Genomic DNA, 17,853 nt, shown 5'->3' on the forward strand with positions numbered 1-17,853 from the left:
ATGAGCCGTGTTTAGAACATAATGTAAAAAAAGACACTAGTGTTTCCTGTTGTATTTTTTAAAAATAAATTGTTAAAATGCTAAATATAATATTTTTTATTTAGTTTGACTTAATTAATGCAAATTAATGATAAAGTATGAAAAGTGTGTTCAATAAAAATACTGTGTCGAAGGGATAATAATACAACCACAGTTTTATTAGTCAACTTATGTAACATTTTTCTTATTTAATGATAATGTGATTTAACTTTATTAATCAAATAATATGAAAAAGTCATTTATTTAATGTTATATGTAATGAAATTTTTAATGTTAATGTAATGAAATTTTGTGTCCAGATTGTATAGGTTTGATGCTTTAATTAGAGCATAATGATTACAATATTACTGGGCAGGGTTTTAATGCTGAAAAAAATAATGTTAAAAGTTTGAAAGGGAAATTTTTTTAGATGTGCTGCTTTTCAATATTGATTTTATATTTTGAAACTGTCACTCTTCCGTGAATTCGTAGGTTTAATATAATTGTTGAAAGACAAAAACTATTAATCATTTATCTGTCATTTAATTTAAATTATAGTTACTTACATAATATAATAATATTACATATTATTTTTGATGTTATGAGTTTTAGATTATATGGTAATTGAGTATAGTTGCAATTAAAGTTATTGACATTAACCATGCAGTAATAGTTCTTTAAATTAAATATTTAATTCAACTTTAATACTACTTAATTTTATTAATTAAATTTTATAAAGAAATTTTGAGATCATTATTATTAGAAAGATTTATAAGTTTGTATTAAGTGTTAAAAATAGTTAGAAACAATTTTAGTAATTTTTATTTAACTAAGTGATTTTAATTAACTTAAGTAATTTTCATTTGTTTTGTTATTTTAAGTAAATACACTTGAAATTTAATTATTCTCATTTCTATATAATAGTAAAAACGTGTTAGTTTTCATTATTTACAAATAAATTAAAATCCTAAAAAGAAAAAACTTATTTTAAAATGACTCAGCAGGTTCATTCAAACTCTGCTTGCAAGATTAAGTTTTTCATAAAATTTTCTACATGCAATAACAATAGTAGAAAAAAAATTACTTTTCATTCTAAATTCTTTTTTTAACATGATGGGACCAACATGTTTGAAAGAATAATTTATAATGAATAAAAATATGCAGAAATTGAGGATTTTGAAAAAAGTATTAAAATAAAAAGTAAGCTTCGCGAGTTCAAAATTACAAGGTTATGAAGATGACCATTATTGCCTCAAATCTAAAAAATTTGAACCATTTTATTTATAATTCATCTATAAGTATTTCCCTCCGATTCTTGTTTATACTATAATATGGTTCACCTTAGACGGTAACATTGTAAATATTTATCTGGTGAGCTAGAGATAGCCTGGTTGGTAGAGCGTTGGGCCCATGTTCAAGAGGTAGTGAGTTTAATCCCTTCCTTCCGAACACTCCCCGTGTAGTAAACGGTGACTAGTATACGTTAAATCTGTCGAATCACAAAGGCTTCCAAGTTCCTATAGCAAATAAGTACCTCTGGAGGTACTGAATTGGAGATTGACGGTTCTCTTGTTCGGATCAAAACTAAGATGTGTGGATGAATGAATGGATGTAAAATAAGTCCGCTCTTTAAAATGGGCTATGATGTGTGTGTGTGGCTGAAATCGTATTTTTGGCCGTAAATAGCTCTACTAAAAGCAAGAACAGACCCCTTTGCCTTAAGTTCGCTTGGTATTTACCATGTTGGTTTGCTGGTATATTGGCAAGTGACATCGGAAACAATAACAACATATTTATGATGTTGCCACAAATTTACTCAATGTGGGTAAATATCATAACAGTGCTCTGATTGTGAAATATACTCCATTGAAGAAAGTGCATTTTCTTTATTGAACTATAAATTTTATCTAAAGTTAAAATGTAATTAAAATCATTAAAATATGAAATTATAACATTTTTAAAATGAAAAAAAATCACTAATAAATTGTATCGAAATTTTTGAAAGCGTAAAATAGCAAATACAGTATAAAAAGAAATATTTTAAGCAATAAAAAGTTTGCCTAACAATATACCCTAATATACTCTAACAATACATTAAATTCAACAATATTCAGAGTCGCAAATCTTCTACCTTGATACCAACCAGTTTCTGTAAATACAATCAAAAGTACTCTCAGCTTTTTTAATTGAATTTTCTCAGCACAGTACAATTTTATAATAAATTCATATAACATTAGCTCTATGTCGTATCTGTGACAAAAAGTTTCTTTTTTTTTTAAAAAGAATGAAATTAATTTAAGCTAAAAAAATTTAGCTTAATGGGCATTTTTAATTACGTATAATTAAACACATTTAATAAAGCATCGTCATAAATTTTAGCATTCAAAATTAATTTTCATTATATTGCATAAGGTATATAAATTAAACAAAAAATTAAGCTTCTTGTGTTAAAAACGAGGTTCGTGCTTAAGGCAAACTCTATCCCTGTTTATTACAGATGTAAATATTACTTCAGATAAGCTTTTGAAAAATTAGTTCTCGTACTTATGGTAGGCCAACATTTTGATTTTTATAACTTTATTTATTTTGTAAGTCGGAATATACAGTAATAACAAAATATCTTTACGCTTGTACGAAATTTTGGTCTAATTTTGGTCTCAAGTTACCACCATCTTTTTGAGGTAAACTAAATACATTTTTAAGCACTGAACTGTAGTTATCGTGCAAATAGTTTATAAGATCTACAAAATAACATTTGTTTGGAAGAATTGTTGCGAATATATTACTAAAAATGTACTTTTTTTTAAAATATGTTTTTATAGTTAAGTCATAAATGAGCATGAAAATATGTGAGGTCAGTATACAAACAAAAAATTGAAAAATATATAAATAAAAAATAAATAAATAAAAATAAATAAATAAAAACAAAAATTAATAAATAACAAAAATTAATTTAAAAAAAAGTAAGAAACCGTAGTTATTGTGCAAATAGTTTTATAAGATCTACAAAATAACATTTGTTTAAAAGAATTGATGCGAATATGTTACTAAAAGTAAGTTTTTTTTTAAATGATGTGTTTTTGAAATTAAGCAATAAATGCGCTTGAAAATATGTATGGGCAGTAAACAAGCAAACAAAAAATGAAAAATAAATAAATAAATAAAAAATAAATAAAAATAAAAAATTAATAAATAAATTAATAAATAAAAATAAATAAATAATAAATAAATAAAAGTAAATAAATAAATAAATGAAAATAAGTAAATAGCGAAAAGTAAAAAAAGTAAATAAATAAAAATAAATGAATAAATAAATAAAAATAAGTAAATAACGAAAAGTAAAAAAAGTAAATAAGTATAAACAATAATTAAATTAAAAAATGCATGCAAAAAAATAAATAAAAATAATAAATAAAAATGGATAAAAAAATAAGTAAAGAATAAATAAATAAAACTATCACAGTTAAAAAGAACAAAAAAAAATGTGACGACAAGCACTGCAAACAAAACTTAGTTTTCCTGCACACTAAAAATGGTGGGAGCTATGCACCAAAATATTTTGCACTATAGTTTTTATTGACTTTTTAAATTTGTTTATGCAAGAATTTTACACAATTAAAAATGGCTTAGCGTCTTTCAAATTTGAGTTTCTTCTAAGATTTTTCATTAAAGTTAAAAATAATATTCCGTTTAAGATATTTACTTTTTAAAAAACTACATAAGCATAAACTTTTTCTTAGAAAAAAGATTCTACTTTTCCTTTTAACAATGTATCCAGCTCATTTTTATAATTTTTCTAAAATCAAGAATATGAAGCAACACTCTTTAAGAGAACGAATTTTTAGTATTCCACTGTTGTTCCTGAAAACAGCTCTATTTTAAAACCACATACCTTAATATGTTACATTTTTATATAAATAAAAATTTACTTTTATGAGCCGTGAATGCTAGTATCTTTTTGAACTTGATACGTGACCGAAATATTTGCGTTCTTTGACGCCAAATTTCATATCTTTCTTTCTTTTCTTTATATCAAAACATTGTCAAACTGTTACGTTTTCTTAAAAGCTATTACTATAAATTTTTAAGTGACTTAAACTTGCTTAAAAAAAGTTTCGCGCATGTAACTTTGTTTTATATTTATATTTCCAAAGCAGTTTATCTGGTGTGTTTCGTCTTAAAAAAAGATATTTTAGAATGTTATAACCAAGGCTTTAAACATCTATTACACAGTTCGTAAAATAAGCTTTTAAAAATGTTTTGAACCCTTGGATAAATTCTTCTTTAGAATGCATTGAGCAGCAATAGTATACGTGAGGAAAATGTTTCTTTTTAAGAGACTTTTTTTCAGTCAAGGATTTTTAAATGTTTTCATAAACACCGAGAAAGAATTACCAGAATATGGTAAAATGCAACATATTTTTGGTTTGATAGAAGCATCAAAAAGCTTTATAATTTTTCCCGAAGGGCTTTAGTAATTAATATGCAAATAAGGTTTTTATAATATGTGATAAAATCTGATAAATGTGGTGAAATTCGGTAAATTTATCACCATACTTTAGAGCATGGCATAAAAATGATTTATTCGCTTAAACTTGCTTCTCAATTTTGTATTTTTATACTTAATGTGTGGAAATAAGAACTATAATTTTTAAAAGACAAAATTACTGATAAAACGTACCCTTATGAATGTAAAAATTAAGCATCAATGAGTGGTTTAAATACTAATATTTACGTTTCTAATATCAGAATTATGTTTTATTTTTACAAGAAATGACATTATCACAGAGTATAATAATTTTATCAGAATTTTTTTCTCCATGTAGTTGTAACAACTGGACGTAGAAAACTTATAATTGAATAAGTATAATCCAAAAATAGTGAATTGTATTATTCTTTGTAAATTGACTTACTTCAAATACGAAAAATGTTTACTGTAAATCACACATTACAAATACAAAGAGCTTACGTGAAATGCGTTTTGCTAATAAATTAATATAATACTGTAAGAAAATAAGAAATACAATCAAAAATTATAATTTTAAGTAGTTCTTTTTTAATATGAATAAAATTATTATGTATTCATAGTTGATGTTAAGATGTCTCATCATGCAACCAATTATGCAAATTATTTTTTGACAGACACATCAGTTATTTTACATTTATTAAGTGCAGAAAAAACCATGAAATTACTCCTTGATTAAGTTTGGAGTACATGTTGTATTTAATTCTAGATACTGAATTTAATTTGCTGCATAGGTAATTTTTAATATTTGAAAATAATGTTTTGGTAAGAAATTGATAAACAGTTAACGAGAAACATCAATTTATAAAAATGCAATAAATTAGCTATAACTTGAATACTGCTATGGCTCAATTTATTAATTTCATGCTAACTATTCTGGATGATATAATATTTAATGCCTTTACCTGGGTTTTTTAAAGGTTTCTCAATCCTTCATATATAAAGAAATGATCACCAAAAGCTAAAAAGGTAATTATTTCTTGCTCTATGCTTAAACGGTAAAAATATTTTTTGGGTACTCTATGATAATGACATTTCTGCTAAAAAAATATGGTTTATAAAACCAAAAATAGGTATTTTTATTCAGGTGTTAAAAATTAAAGTGTGGTTTTATGGCTAGTTACCTTACGTTAAATGTCTTTTGCTCTAATTAATTAGTTTATCTGAGATCACCTTTTGAAAACCATTAAGATTGAGCCCTAGTACGTGAAGATCTAGTCATTAGATCGGAAGTTATACGGGTCATTCTGCTTTTTTCTTGCACTGTTCAATGAATGTCGTGTACTTTGGATCCAATAAATATTCGCGCCACCTTGCCTGGATTTTTTTTAATGGCAGGCACTGAACTTTTACGTTCTTTGCCTAGGAAGATGCCGGAAGTATTACACATTTAACGTTATCCATTTTGCACCTGTAAACGTAAGTCACGGAGGCGAGCAACATTACCCAAGCCACGCTGTAACAGATACCCGTTCATAGGGTGGGCCACATTCATATATCACACTACAGAGAATAACACAGAAGGAGAAACATCCATGCCCGGAGCTGGATTCGAACCCGCAGCCGCCTGGCTGGCTGTCTAGAAATTCTTACATGCAGTTGATGAGTGTATAAGATGAAATATTAGGTAGTAGTTATAATAACAGATGCTGTCTGCTGCATTGGGGACCATTTCATGTTTTCCTAGCCCGTACTAAAGAACATTCGATTTTCCACAGATTTGATTGTTTCCAATTAATACATTTAGAAAATAAGACCAAATAATATTAACATTTGAAAACAAAATTAAAGCGGGTGTATATCACATTGTCATTTTCCATGAGATGAAATTCAATTATTTTAAGAAAAATAATAATTTATTTTTCTTAGACCTGACAAAATTAAAAATAAATAAATAAATAAATGTGTTCTTGTACTTCAGAACAGGATCAGAATAAGATACCTGCAAGTGACGGAGTGTGGGTATCTCGATCCAGATTGGTTGTTGAAACGTGGCTTTTGCTTATGTTAGCAACTGTTCTTCCCCTTCGATTTCGAGTAAGCTAAGCCCGTCAAATTTAAATTCTTTTAAGTGACACATTCTATATTCTTTCATAAAGATTCATTCACAAAGATTTCAATTCTTTCATTATCTATTTTATGCTTAACACAAAGCCAGGTACCAAACCATGCAGAACATGAGCAAACTAACAGTGCATTGAAGTTGCCAGTTACACAAAATAAAAATATATCACGTTTACAATAAAATACATAAACAAATAATAAATCTAAGTCAAGTAAGATGCATAGACGAGAAAGAATTACATTTAAACAAATTCGAGGTGCTATATTTTGTTGTATTTAATTTTAAATAATAAAAAATAATGGTGTTGCATTCGATATTAAAATGAAATTATATTATCGAAATTATATTAATCAAAAATTACATTTATACTAATCAAAAAATGCATTTATTCTAATTAAAAAATGCGTATTTGAAACCTGCTTAATGCAGAATAATATTTACTTATTTATTGCAAAACATGCTTATGCTAATCAATTATTTTACTATTTTCATGCAAATGCTTATCAGAATCTTATTGTAAGGGTTTGGAGTCCGTATATTTAGAGATATACAATCTATATACATTCGTGAATACTATGCGTTCTTGCTTCCACTGCCATTGAATTCATTTCACTTAAAATAAAATTTATATTTTTAAATAAGTTTTATGAAACTCACTCTTTTACAATTGTTTATCAGAAAAAAATATTTATATAATATTTCACTTAAAATTAAATACTTGTGGTAATCGAAAAATGCTACAGATAGTGCTTTATATTATTTAAATTTAAATAAAATGCTTTAGCTATACTAAAAATGCATTTATACTAATCAAAAAATGCTTAAAAGCTAATCAAAAAGTTTTTTTTGTTGCTATTTTTATATAAATGCTTAATGAAATCTTATTATAAGGGTCTAGAGCTTATATATTTAGTGAAAAAAAATTTTTTTTGTGTCATATCACTCTAGTATTTTCTATTTTTATTGAGCAGTCAAAAACACTTTATTGCAAATTACGTTCTTACTTTGATTGGCATTTGGTTCATTTTACTTAAAGTAAAATTTATATTTTTAAATAAGTCTTATAAAATCACTTTTTTATAAATGCTTATAAGAAAAAATATCTATAAATATCTATTGTTCAAAATAGCTATTTAAAAGAGTGAGAGAGAATTATATAAACTCTATTTTCATTTCACAAAAAGTTGTTTAATCTTCTCGAAGAAAAAACATTTTGTGATAAATTAAGTTAAAAGACACCAGAAATTGGTTTGAAAGAAATAGAGTGCTCAGGTGTGAACTTTCGACTTTTCTACATTAAGTTAAAATTGATTCCGTTCTTCAAAGTCTAGGCTTTCAATATTTTTGTTAAATCCTAAAGAATGCTTGGAAATATATATATATATTTATATAAAAAGCGTATCTCTTACCTAAATAAGAAAAAACAGTCAATTTATTTCGTCTTTTTACCAATACTCCAAAATAGAGATTGAATTTTTAAAAATATTTTCTAAGAGAGATTTGCTTTTTACATTCGAATTCAATAGCATGACATGTTCTTATCAAGATTTAAAAAAACGATATTTTCTGCATCTGAACAACGCACAAAAAAGCTAAACCGCTTTTAATGTTTTTATTTATTTATATTAACAATAGAAAGAAGTAAGCTCTTTATGCTATAAATATTTAATTTCTTCGTAGTTAAAGATTCTAAAAAAAAGAAGGACGCAAAATTTACTTGCAGTTATTTGTAAACATTTTTTATAAGTTGGAATGTCAATCGATTATTTTTCCAGCTTAGTATAGCAAAGAAGAAAGAACTTTTCAGAATTGATTACAGTAACGATGTGTGATTACTTTGATTTTCATGTTAAAAATGCAAATTATCAAATTTAAACAAGTGCCATGCGAATTTCGATTAGACCGTTTCTTTTTATTCAAGATATTCCGTACGGACCTCTCTTAATGTATACTTTTAGAAACTTAAATTACAGTAACGATGTGTGATTACTTTGATTTTCATGTTAAAAATGCGAATTATCAAATTTAAACAAGTGTCATGCGAATTTCTTTTCGACCATTACTTTTTATTCAAGATATTCCGTACGGACCTCTCTTAATGTATACTTTTAGAAACTTAAGTTACAGTAACGATGTGTGATTACTTTGATTTTCATGTTAAAAATGCGAATTATCAAATTTAAACAAGTGTCATGCGAATTTTGATTCGACCATTACTTTTTATTCAAGATATTCCGTACGGACCTCTCTTAATGTATACTTTTAGAAACTTAAGTAAAAAATTAATCAAAATATTACTGGGGCCGGAAAGTAATGTCGTTTCGGGGTATTAAATATTCCTTAGTCTTAAAAACCGATTCATTTTTTCCCATCCATTTCGATTCATTTTCGATCTGGAATTGAAGGGTTGTTGGTAACGAAGGTGAATACATTATTGATTAAAAATAAAATCTTGATAACTAATGTCCAATGCACCGACACGGTACTACTTTCCGGTCCACCTAATATATAGTTTAGAGGATACAAATTACATTCAAGTGGAGAAATCAACATTAGAAACCGTGAACCCAAAATTGGGTTGGCTGATGAGCGACGGTTTTATATATTTAAGTTAACAGACATTAAGTTAACATTAAGTTTAAGAGACAACCTTAAGAGCATATAGCCTTAAGAGCATATAAAACAGTCTTAGAGCATATTCAGGAATAAAGGGAATGATACATTAAAATACTAAACATTTCTCCTTTCAACAAATATGCACAATGGATTTCAATGTTTAAACAACACACAAATCACCAAAGAATTTAATTTCATTGTAAGGAATAATTCCATGTAAAATGTGTTTTGTACTTATTTGAAAATGATAGTTACTATATACATAAAATATTTAGTGCAAATACTCTGCAATATATATTCTAAACTAATTGCGCTTGCCCACGGCTCAGATTACTCAGTTAATTCAGAACATGCATATTTAAAGGTGAGGTTTGACTTGTGTAATAGCCTCTTCTACTCAATTATAATTATTCAGTGATTTCGCCTAACAACCGCGATGTTTGCGTGCTTTTTGCGCAACGCATTAAAATAAAAAACAATCACCGGTTATCTATACAGTAAGAACTGTGGTGTAATATTTATCCGAACATGATGTTGAACAACACTGAAATATTCTGTGAAGGAATCCTTTATTCCGGGTTAGCATCAAATAAAGAGTTCGTATACATTTTTAAAAGTGTAATTTAAATCTAATCACCCAAATTAGCTTACACCAAATTATCGTCTTGTTCACACAAAGCAGGAAATATTTTCCTTTCCAAAAAAAAAAAAAAAAAAAAAAAAAAAAAAAANAAAAAAAAAAAAAAAAAACCCGACGTGTTGGCGCGCTTTTTTCATCGCCAGAAATAAGCATTTGTAATCGAGAATTAGTTGCTGTTAGTGATTTGTCGTGATTTAGTTGAATAATTTGTTTTTCGTCGTTAAAATATGAATGCATGTTTTTAGTTGTGTAATAAAGGTAATTTTATTTAGTTTTTTAAATCACTGTGAACTGTATTAACGAATTTTACCCTGTAAGATTTCTACTAGCTTATATTCTCTCAAGCCTTGATCGAGTTCTTCTTTATGTTCTCTGTGTGCTACTCGCATGTTTGATGTACAAAGTGATTATTTTGAAAATTAATGCATGTATCATTCTAAATTAATGATTCTTACTTTATATTATATCGTAATAACGCATTTACTGACTCTTATGTGTATATTATCTTATATAATTATAAAGTTTAGTGCTATCGAATGCAAAAAATGACGGAGGCTACTTTGCACCAAGTAGTGTAATAGAACATACGTAGTGTAGTGGTACCACTACTTTATACCACTTTGGTATAAAGTAGTTACCACCATTCCTTGGTGCTAAGAAACACACGAATGTTTTATAATGTGTATAGCTTTCACAGAACATAGTTAACTGAATGAAAGTCCCATCTGAAAGCCCTATATATCTCTAATATTGTAAGATTATTGTATATCTCTAATATTGTAAGATTTAGCTCCCATATCATTTTGCTTATTCACGTACATATATCCAGAGCTAACTGCTCATGGTGGCGATACGGAGTCCCCAAACTGCATCCACTTAGTTATTTAAGAACATATTCACGGAAAGGAAAGAATGATTCACCAAAGCTCTGAAATTTTCCCGTTTTACTAAAATTGTATTATAGACATTTACGAAGCAGTAAATATCGGTTGTGAATTTTAGTCATGTAATACATTAGCAACTGCTACCGCAGACAGTGTATTCTTTTTGAATAGGCATACTTTACTTCTTTGTTGTTTAAAAAATAATGGTAGCTATAAATTATTAAACGTTTAGAAGCAAATAGTTTTACATTTCTAGTTGTTTGTAACATTTTTTGATTAAGTTTTGCTGGACAGGGTTGAAACGACGCACAAAGCCATGGAGTACTTAATTGTATAGTAAAATGTAATAATATAGGGTAATTCAAAATGAATATAGCGATTACATACAGCTATAACTATTTAATAAAAAATATTTTCATATATAAGATTAACATAGAATGTAGATGTAACTTCAAATTCTCGTCTACGTAATGCGCAGGTGCAGTGGAGTGGAATCCTGCGCATGCGCGAGTTCATTAGTGAAAATGGTGAGTCCCGTGCAGAAAGCATTCTTCATGTTGGAATTTAGGAAGGTTAACCGGCACAACAGTCGAATATGGGGTACGAGGAAGTCTTCCATTGCTATTGCACATGAACGTGACTTGGCGAAAGTTAATATGTTCTGCGCGATCTTATCACGCAAATTGTACGAACCTTTTTTCTTCTGTGAGCGAAGTGTTACCTAAAATGTATATCTCAACATGCTTAAGGTATGGTTGCTGCAAAATGTAATCCGTAGATACTAATTCTACGAATTACATTTTGCAGCAAGATGGAGCACCCTCACTCTAGGGTACGATGGTTCATACATTTTTAAATCGAAATATTCCAAACAGTTGGATCGGACGAAGTGGAGATGTCAACGATGTCTTCTCTTGGCCTCCGAGATCTCCGGGATTGACACCCTGTGATTCCTATCTATGGGGTTATGTGAAAGACCAATATATATGCGTTATATGCAATATAAGATATATGGTTCTCATGCCCAAAACAATTGAAAAACTCAAAGAATGCATTTGTAATATGCTTGCGTCGATAATATGCGTCAGAATGTATGGCGTGAAACGGATTACCGTCTAGATGTTGTCAGTGTGACCAAGGAAAATCACATAGAAAATTTGCAACGCATGTATACAAAATTTTGAAGTTCCTTTCAGATTCTGTGTATATTTTATCGATGAAATTCCTTTATATTAAATAGTTATAGCCGTTTGTAATCGCTATATTCATTTTGAATTACCCAGTATACAAAATGTGTTAATTTGTACTTATTTAAAAAATGATAGCTATAATACGAATGAAATACAGTACAAATGGTGTAACAAACCTTTTTACTAAGTAGACAAAATTCAACATATACCATGATATAAAGTATGACTACTGTTAACAAAGAATTTTAACACATGTCACTTTTACAATTAAATTTTTGAACATAATAATATTGTCTATTTCACGTAAATGTTAAATTGCGAATGTTATTTTTCAGCTTACAACATTCCTTATTACATAGAGCTTATCATTTTCACATAGAAGATGGGTATAACTCGGACACTGGAAATATAATATATATATAGAGATATATATTAACTATAAACATTAATATAAATAAATTTTGATTGGGAAAAACGACAGGAAAATGCCTTTTTTCAAGGAATACATATTGATGATGTGTGAGGTTAGAAGCATGTACAAAAAATTAATACACATTGCAAACACAGAATATTACGTCTTGTGTTTAAATAAATGACAAATATAAAATAAATTTGTCTATAGGAAATATAATGTTCTAATATTCTTTTTTTTTCTTTAAAAAAAAAAACTTAGACGAAAATTATTTTGCGTAGAAAAATTTAAGTTAGAAATAATTGTGAGAGAAATGAATAAAAGTTATTTTAAAACATAATTTTATACTTTGTTAAACATACTTTAATTGTTTAAATAGAGACGACTTAATTACATTTTAGAAAAAAAAAACAGTAGTAAATTTTGATATTTCTCTGGATAAAATAATTAGTGACAACATACATACTTAAATTGTTTTAACAGAGACAACATAATTAATTTTTTTGAAAAAAAGAACAATAGAAAATTTTGGGATTGCCTTAGAGAAAATAATTAGTGACAACATACGTACTTAAATTGTTTTAATAGAGATAGCGTAATTGCTTTTTTGAAAAAAAAACAATCGAACATTTTGAGAATACTTTAATTGTTAGTAACAACATACATACTTTAATTGTTTTAATAGAGACAACATAATTACTTTTTCGAAGAAAATAGAAAATTTTGATATTATTTTAGAGAAAATAATAAGTGACAAATTTTCTAGTTAAGTGCAGTGATTTCCTATTAAAATTCTAAATTTTGTGCGCTAATAACAAGTGCTAGCACAAAATATTTATTTTCTATTTCATTAAATTATATATTTTTTAAATCTAAATTTTACCATTCTCGGGATGCTATAGGCCAAATTACACAAAATAGACTTCCTTACTAATTAACAAAAATAATTTCCTTAGCAAATGTAAGGGACTAATTATAGCCTCTAACTGAGGACAAGAAATTGTAAGGAAAGAATTATTCTACGACACCTAAATTAACAATTTTGTAAAAAAATAATTTTACACAATTTTACTCAAAATGAATATCAGATCTATTACTACATACCGCAATAAATACTTTGCTTAAATGTGAGTGCTAAGTTGCAAAATTATTTCTCAGTTGATGGAATTTCGTTTTCTGAAAACTGTGTAATTTTCTACCAGAAGAAAAATTTTGCTTGGAGCTCTTTTCTTTCAGATGGCAAAATACAGACGGATTTCATAAATAGTTTACAAAAATGTATTTTTATACAGTAATAATATGTAAAGTCCTTTTTAGAGAAATTCAAAATCATTTCAGGTATTAGAAAAAAATCCCTATAGGTAAAAACAAATAAATATTATATGGATAGTCAAAGTTAATAAGTAGTTGATAAATATAGATCTATATTAATAAATTATTTATAAAAGAAATTTTTTAAAAGACACAAATTTACAACAATCATTTGATAAAAACACTAATTTTTGTTCGTTTTCTTTGAGAAAATTTATAGTTTAAAAATTCACTAAATTTAGTATAAATTTCAAAATACGAATGTATAATAATCATTAATAGCTGCTGTGGATATGATATTGTTTGGTCATCAGTGCTTAGTTTTATTTACAAATAAAAACTTTATAAATAATAGGAAGTTAAAGTGTTATAATAAATTATGTATATTTCTCACATTAACTTTTGGATTAATTTTAATTTGTAAATTTGATTATATAAATTATTATTTTGTATAATGATATATTATGCTTTTTGGGGTAAAGAAAAGCGAATTAAACAGCAGCAGTTGGTTAGAAAGTGTGCAAGAATGATAAAGTGCACAAAAAGATGCTGTATAGCTAGGTAAAGATTTGTTAAAGTGCTACAGAAAGACGGTGTGACTCTTTACGACTAATATGGGAATGAGAATGTCGTACGACACTTTTTGGTGTAATAACACTGACTTATTCACTTTCACAGCACAAACATGATTTTTTACAGTGAAAATGGTATTCTATCAGTTGGCAAGCTGGTCTACAGCATTAGTTATAAATAGAAATAGCAGTTGGCGTTTGTGATTTATATTTTTAAGTTTGTCTATGCTCACACAATAAAAGGCAGATAGAAATATGTTTAGATATTTTCTCGACGTTTATGCAAATACTTTCAAAGAAAAATAACAATCATCAGTTAGCACAAAGATGAAAATGAATTCGTTAGATTACCTTCCAGAGAATTCGCTTTACAACATTCAATTAAGTTATTAGTCATTCAACATTTTACATTCTCAGACTTTTAAATATACTTACATGGTATCACATGAGCTTTATATAATTTCAACATTAAGTACTTTAATACTAAATGTTTTTTTTTCTTCTAAGACAGCTATATTGAATTTTTTCCTTTTATAGATACAATAGGAAAAACAGGAAGTGTAGGATCCGAAAAATACTGTTTAAATAGTCAATGTTCATATGTTTGTGGAAGTATGAGAATTATTTTCAGCGATGAAACAATTACGTTGACATAAATATTCTTTGGAAACACAGAACTTGACACAATGAAACTAGAAATATTTTTTTTTTCAGAATGAAAAAAAAGAGAACAGCAGTATGCATCGTAAAATGCATTAAAATACACATACCATCAGCTGAGTGTTTTTGTGCTGAATGTTAAGTCTCTACAGAAGAGGGATTGGCACAGGGCAGAAATGGCAAATAACAAATGATATTATAAACCGCCTAAAGAGAACTTCTTAATACTTCTTGAGGAACCACAGAGGTATCAAGACTTAAGAAACGTTCTTGTGTACATTTCTAACTTCCGACTTTCCTGTCCGTTCTCAAAAAAGATCTGTATATCATCTTGATATGTCAAGACCCATACTTACAGCCATAAAAGCTGTCGTAAGAAAAGATTATAAGTAGTACAATCACTTAAAAGCCTTCAATTATATCATAGGCTTCCAAGCTGGACATGACAACGTAGAAAAGCCACAAACAGACAAACAGGATGGTTGTTGGTAGTTTATACCTCATTGGTCCGCCAAGTTCTCCACCCACGCGCTTATTGCGACGCATTAACAAGACGATGCAAGATATTAAGGCGCAACTGCAGAACATGGTTACAGAGAAAGCTAGACTTCCAGGTTCAACTTTAAATTGTGTTCCTCGGCTGTAGTGCACTATAGCGGCAATGGACCAAGCAATTCCTATACCTAAAAATACATTGACTGCATTGCTTCCAGTAACATTTCCGATTGAAGAATCTGCGTACTTGTCTTGAATTGCTGCTACTTTGCTAGCAAAAGTATCTGTAAAAGAAAGATAGAAGATTAGGAAAATAGTGAATATCAGAAAAGTAGAAACACATCCTACACAGAATGAAAGATAATGTTATACAGGATGGTTATAATTAAAGTTCCACGTTGAAATGGTCTTTGAAAAATATTGAACCAAATGTTATTCAACGCAGTAATAGTTTGTCATGAGAATTTATTTTCTGGCATTGAAAGCTTAAAAAATTACCACTAGGGTGAAAATGGCGCTGTATGCAATATTGTAAACCAAAATAAACATCGGAGTCTAACTTATTTCAAAAGCACTGCTTACGGTTATCTCAAAAACACCGTTTATGGTAATAATGTTGTAAAAATTTCACGGAGTTGAAAGATGTAATGCAAAAACATGTCTGTAAGATTCCTTTTGCTATTCTACGAGCTACTGTCGAGAAAGCAGAAATACGACTTAACTTGCGTTCGAAAAATGTTGGCTGCAACACAGAACGTGTTTTGCAACTTGTTTCAGAAACGATTAAATATTTTTTAAACCGGTGTCCTCATTTCTTATTTAATTTAATAATATTTTGGAAGTAGGGTGAAAATATTTCTTTTTGGCGGAAAATAAATTCCGATGGCCTTCTATGAACTATTGCCAAGTTCCATTACATTTTGTCAAGTAGTTTTCTTTTTATGACCATTTCAAAGTGGAACTTTAATTATAATCACCCTGTATTGCGTATTTTGATTGCTTCGATTATGATATCAATTATTGTGATTTCTCTTTGTTGCTTATTAATTCTAATTCTATATTCCCGATAGTAGAATTTACGATGTGAATCTGCAGCATTATCTTAACCCAAATTCGCCTGTGACCTCAATGCATTCAAGCAAAGCTATTATAAAAATTCAACTTATTCTATTAATTATGCATGCAACAAAATTTGTAAATATAAAGTCTTTAAAATTTATGCGTAAAAACTTTGTTGTTTAGATTTTTTGCAATACTGAAATAATAAAATGGAATAAATGCGTATAGATTTCAGTATATAATCCAGGAACAGAGGTAAAGTCTTTACTACTTGTACTTGGCAGTGTTCTCCTAACTCTCATTGAAAACAAAAAGGTGCAATTTTTATTCGTTCATTTTCAAATCTGGTAACATAAACAGAAGTCTGTGCACAATATTTCAGAAAAAAAAATAATGATTGGTTTTAAAGTTATAGCTAAAAGAGAGGTTTTTAATTGTTAATAATTAAAAAGTTCCTTGTGAACGAATTATAATTTTTTAAATTAGTTTCTTACTTTAAAATCTTATTTATAGGTATTGAAATAAATATAAGTGGTTATGGTAACTGTGTAAAAATATAACGTACCTAAGCATTAAATTTTTATTTTGTCACTAAAAATGTCTTCGATAAATACACTTCAATATGTTTGTTCAATTATTAAAATATTAAATTAAGTTAATCAAAGCATTTAAAATTAAAGAATAGACATCAAAAATAAGTTAAAAAATTTTATGACAATAAAATAAAAATTGGTTATCTAGGAGTTTTTTGAAATTGTGAGAACATTGAAAAATTCCATTACAAGAAAAAGCAACTTCGTCAGCGTGAACTACACATTGATGTATTGACCTTTAAAAATTCATAATTTTATAATTCGGTAACGAAAACTCCGATTTTAACATGGTTTGTTGCACATTACTTATTAAATCGCGAATTCTTCTAAAAACTATCAAAACCAAATGATGATTTTTTTTTCAAAGATTCTCTCATTCTGAACGTCTAGTGTCCCCTGAACTCAGTGTTTTAATTGTTATTGGAAACAAGTTTAAAGATATTTTAAAAACGATTCTCAGCAATTTTTCCGCATTCGTTTTTTTAAATAAAAAAGTAAAATGATATGGTGCAGATGAATGTGTAGATGTATCCTTGAATAATTTGCAGCGCCCTCTGCCATGCGGGAAAGTTTCTGTTACGAGGTATATAGCTAGTTTAGGATGTTTTGATTGTTTGATCCAAAATTTTCAAAAGTGCTTTAAGTTCAAGAATATTTATGCAAGAAATAGTGTTTGCTAATCGCTTGCTTAAAATTAATTGCTAAGCAGTGAAGGATGAAGTGGTGCAGAAGATTACTGACGATCTTCACGTTGTTGTTCTTGTTTCTAATGCCACTTGCCATTATCTGCTTGGTGAAATCAATCGAATTTAA

The 17,853-nt window shown here is 27.8% G+C and overlaps 1 protein-coding gene across 6 annotated transcripts in view; it reads right to left on the reverse strand.

The window, feature by feature from the left end:
- Positions 1 to 12,101: 12,101 nt before the first annotated feature.
- The window catches only part of LOC107452633 (sodium/calcium exchanger 3), a 255,803-nt gene continuing 250,051 nt past the window's right edge, over positions 12,102 to 17,853 (reverse strand). For all 6 annotated transcript variants that reach the window (XM_016069197.3, XM_016069177.3, XM_071188152.1 and 3 more), the window contains one exon: positions 12,102 to 15,672. In XM_016069197.3, coding sequence (XP_015924683.1) covers positions 15,296 to 15,672 — 377 coding nt within the window. In that variant the 3' untranslated portion in view covers positions 12,102 to 15,295. The remainder of the gene's footprint in view (positions 15,673 to 17,853) is intronic.

This window comes from Parasteatoda tepidariorum, chromosome X2 (assembly GCF_043381705.1).
Source record: "Parasteatoda tepidariorum isolate YZ-2023 chromosome X2, CAS_Ptep_4.0, whole genome shotgun sequence".
Lineage (NCBI taxonomy): Eukaryota > Metazoa > Arthropoda > Arachnida > Araneae > Theridiidae > Parasteatoda > Parasteatoda tepidariorum.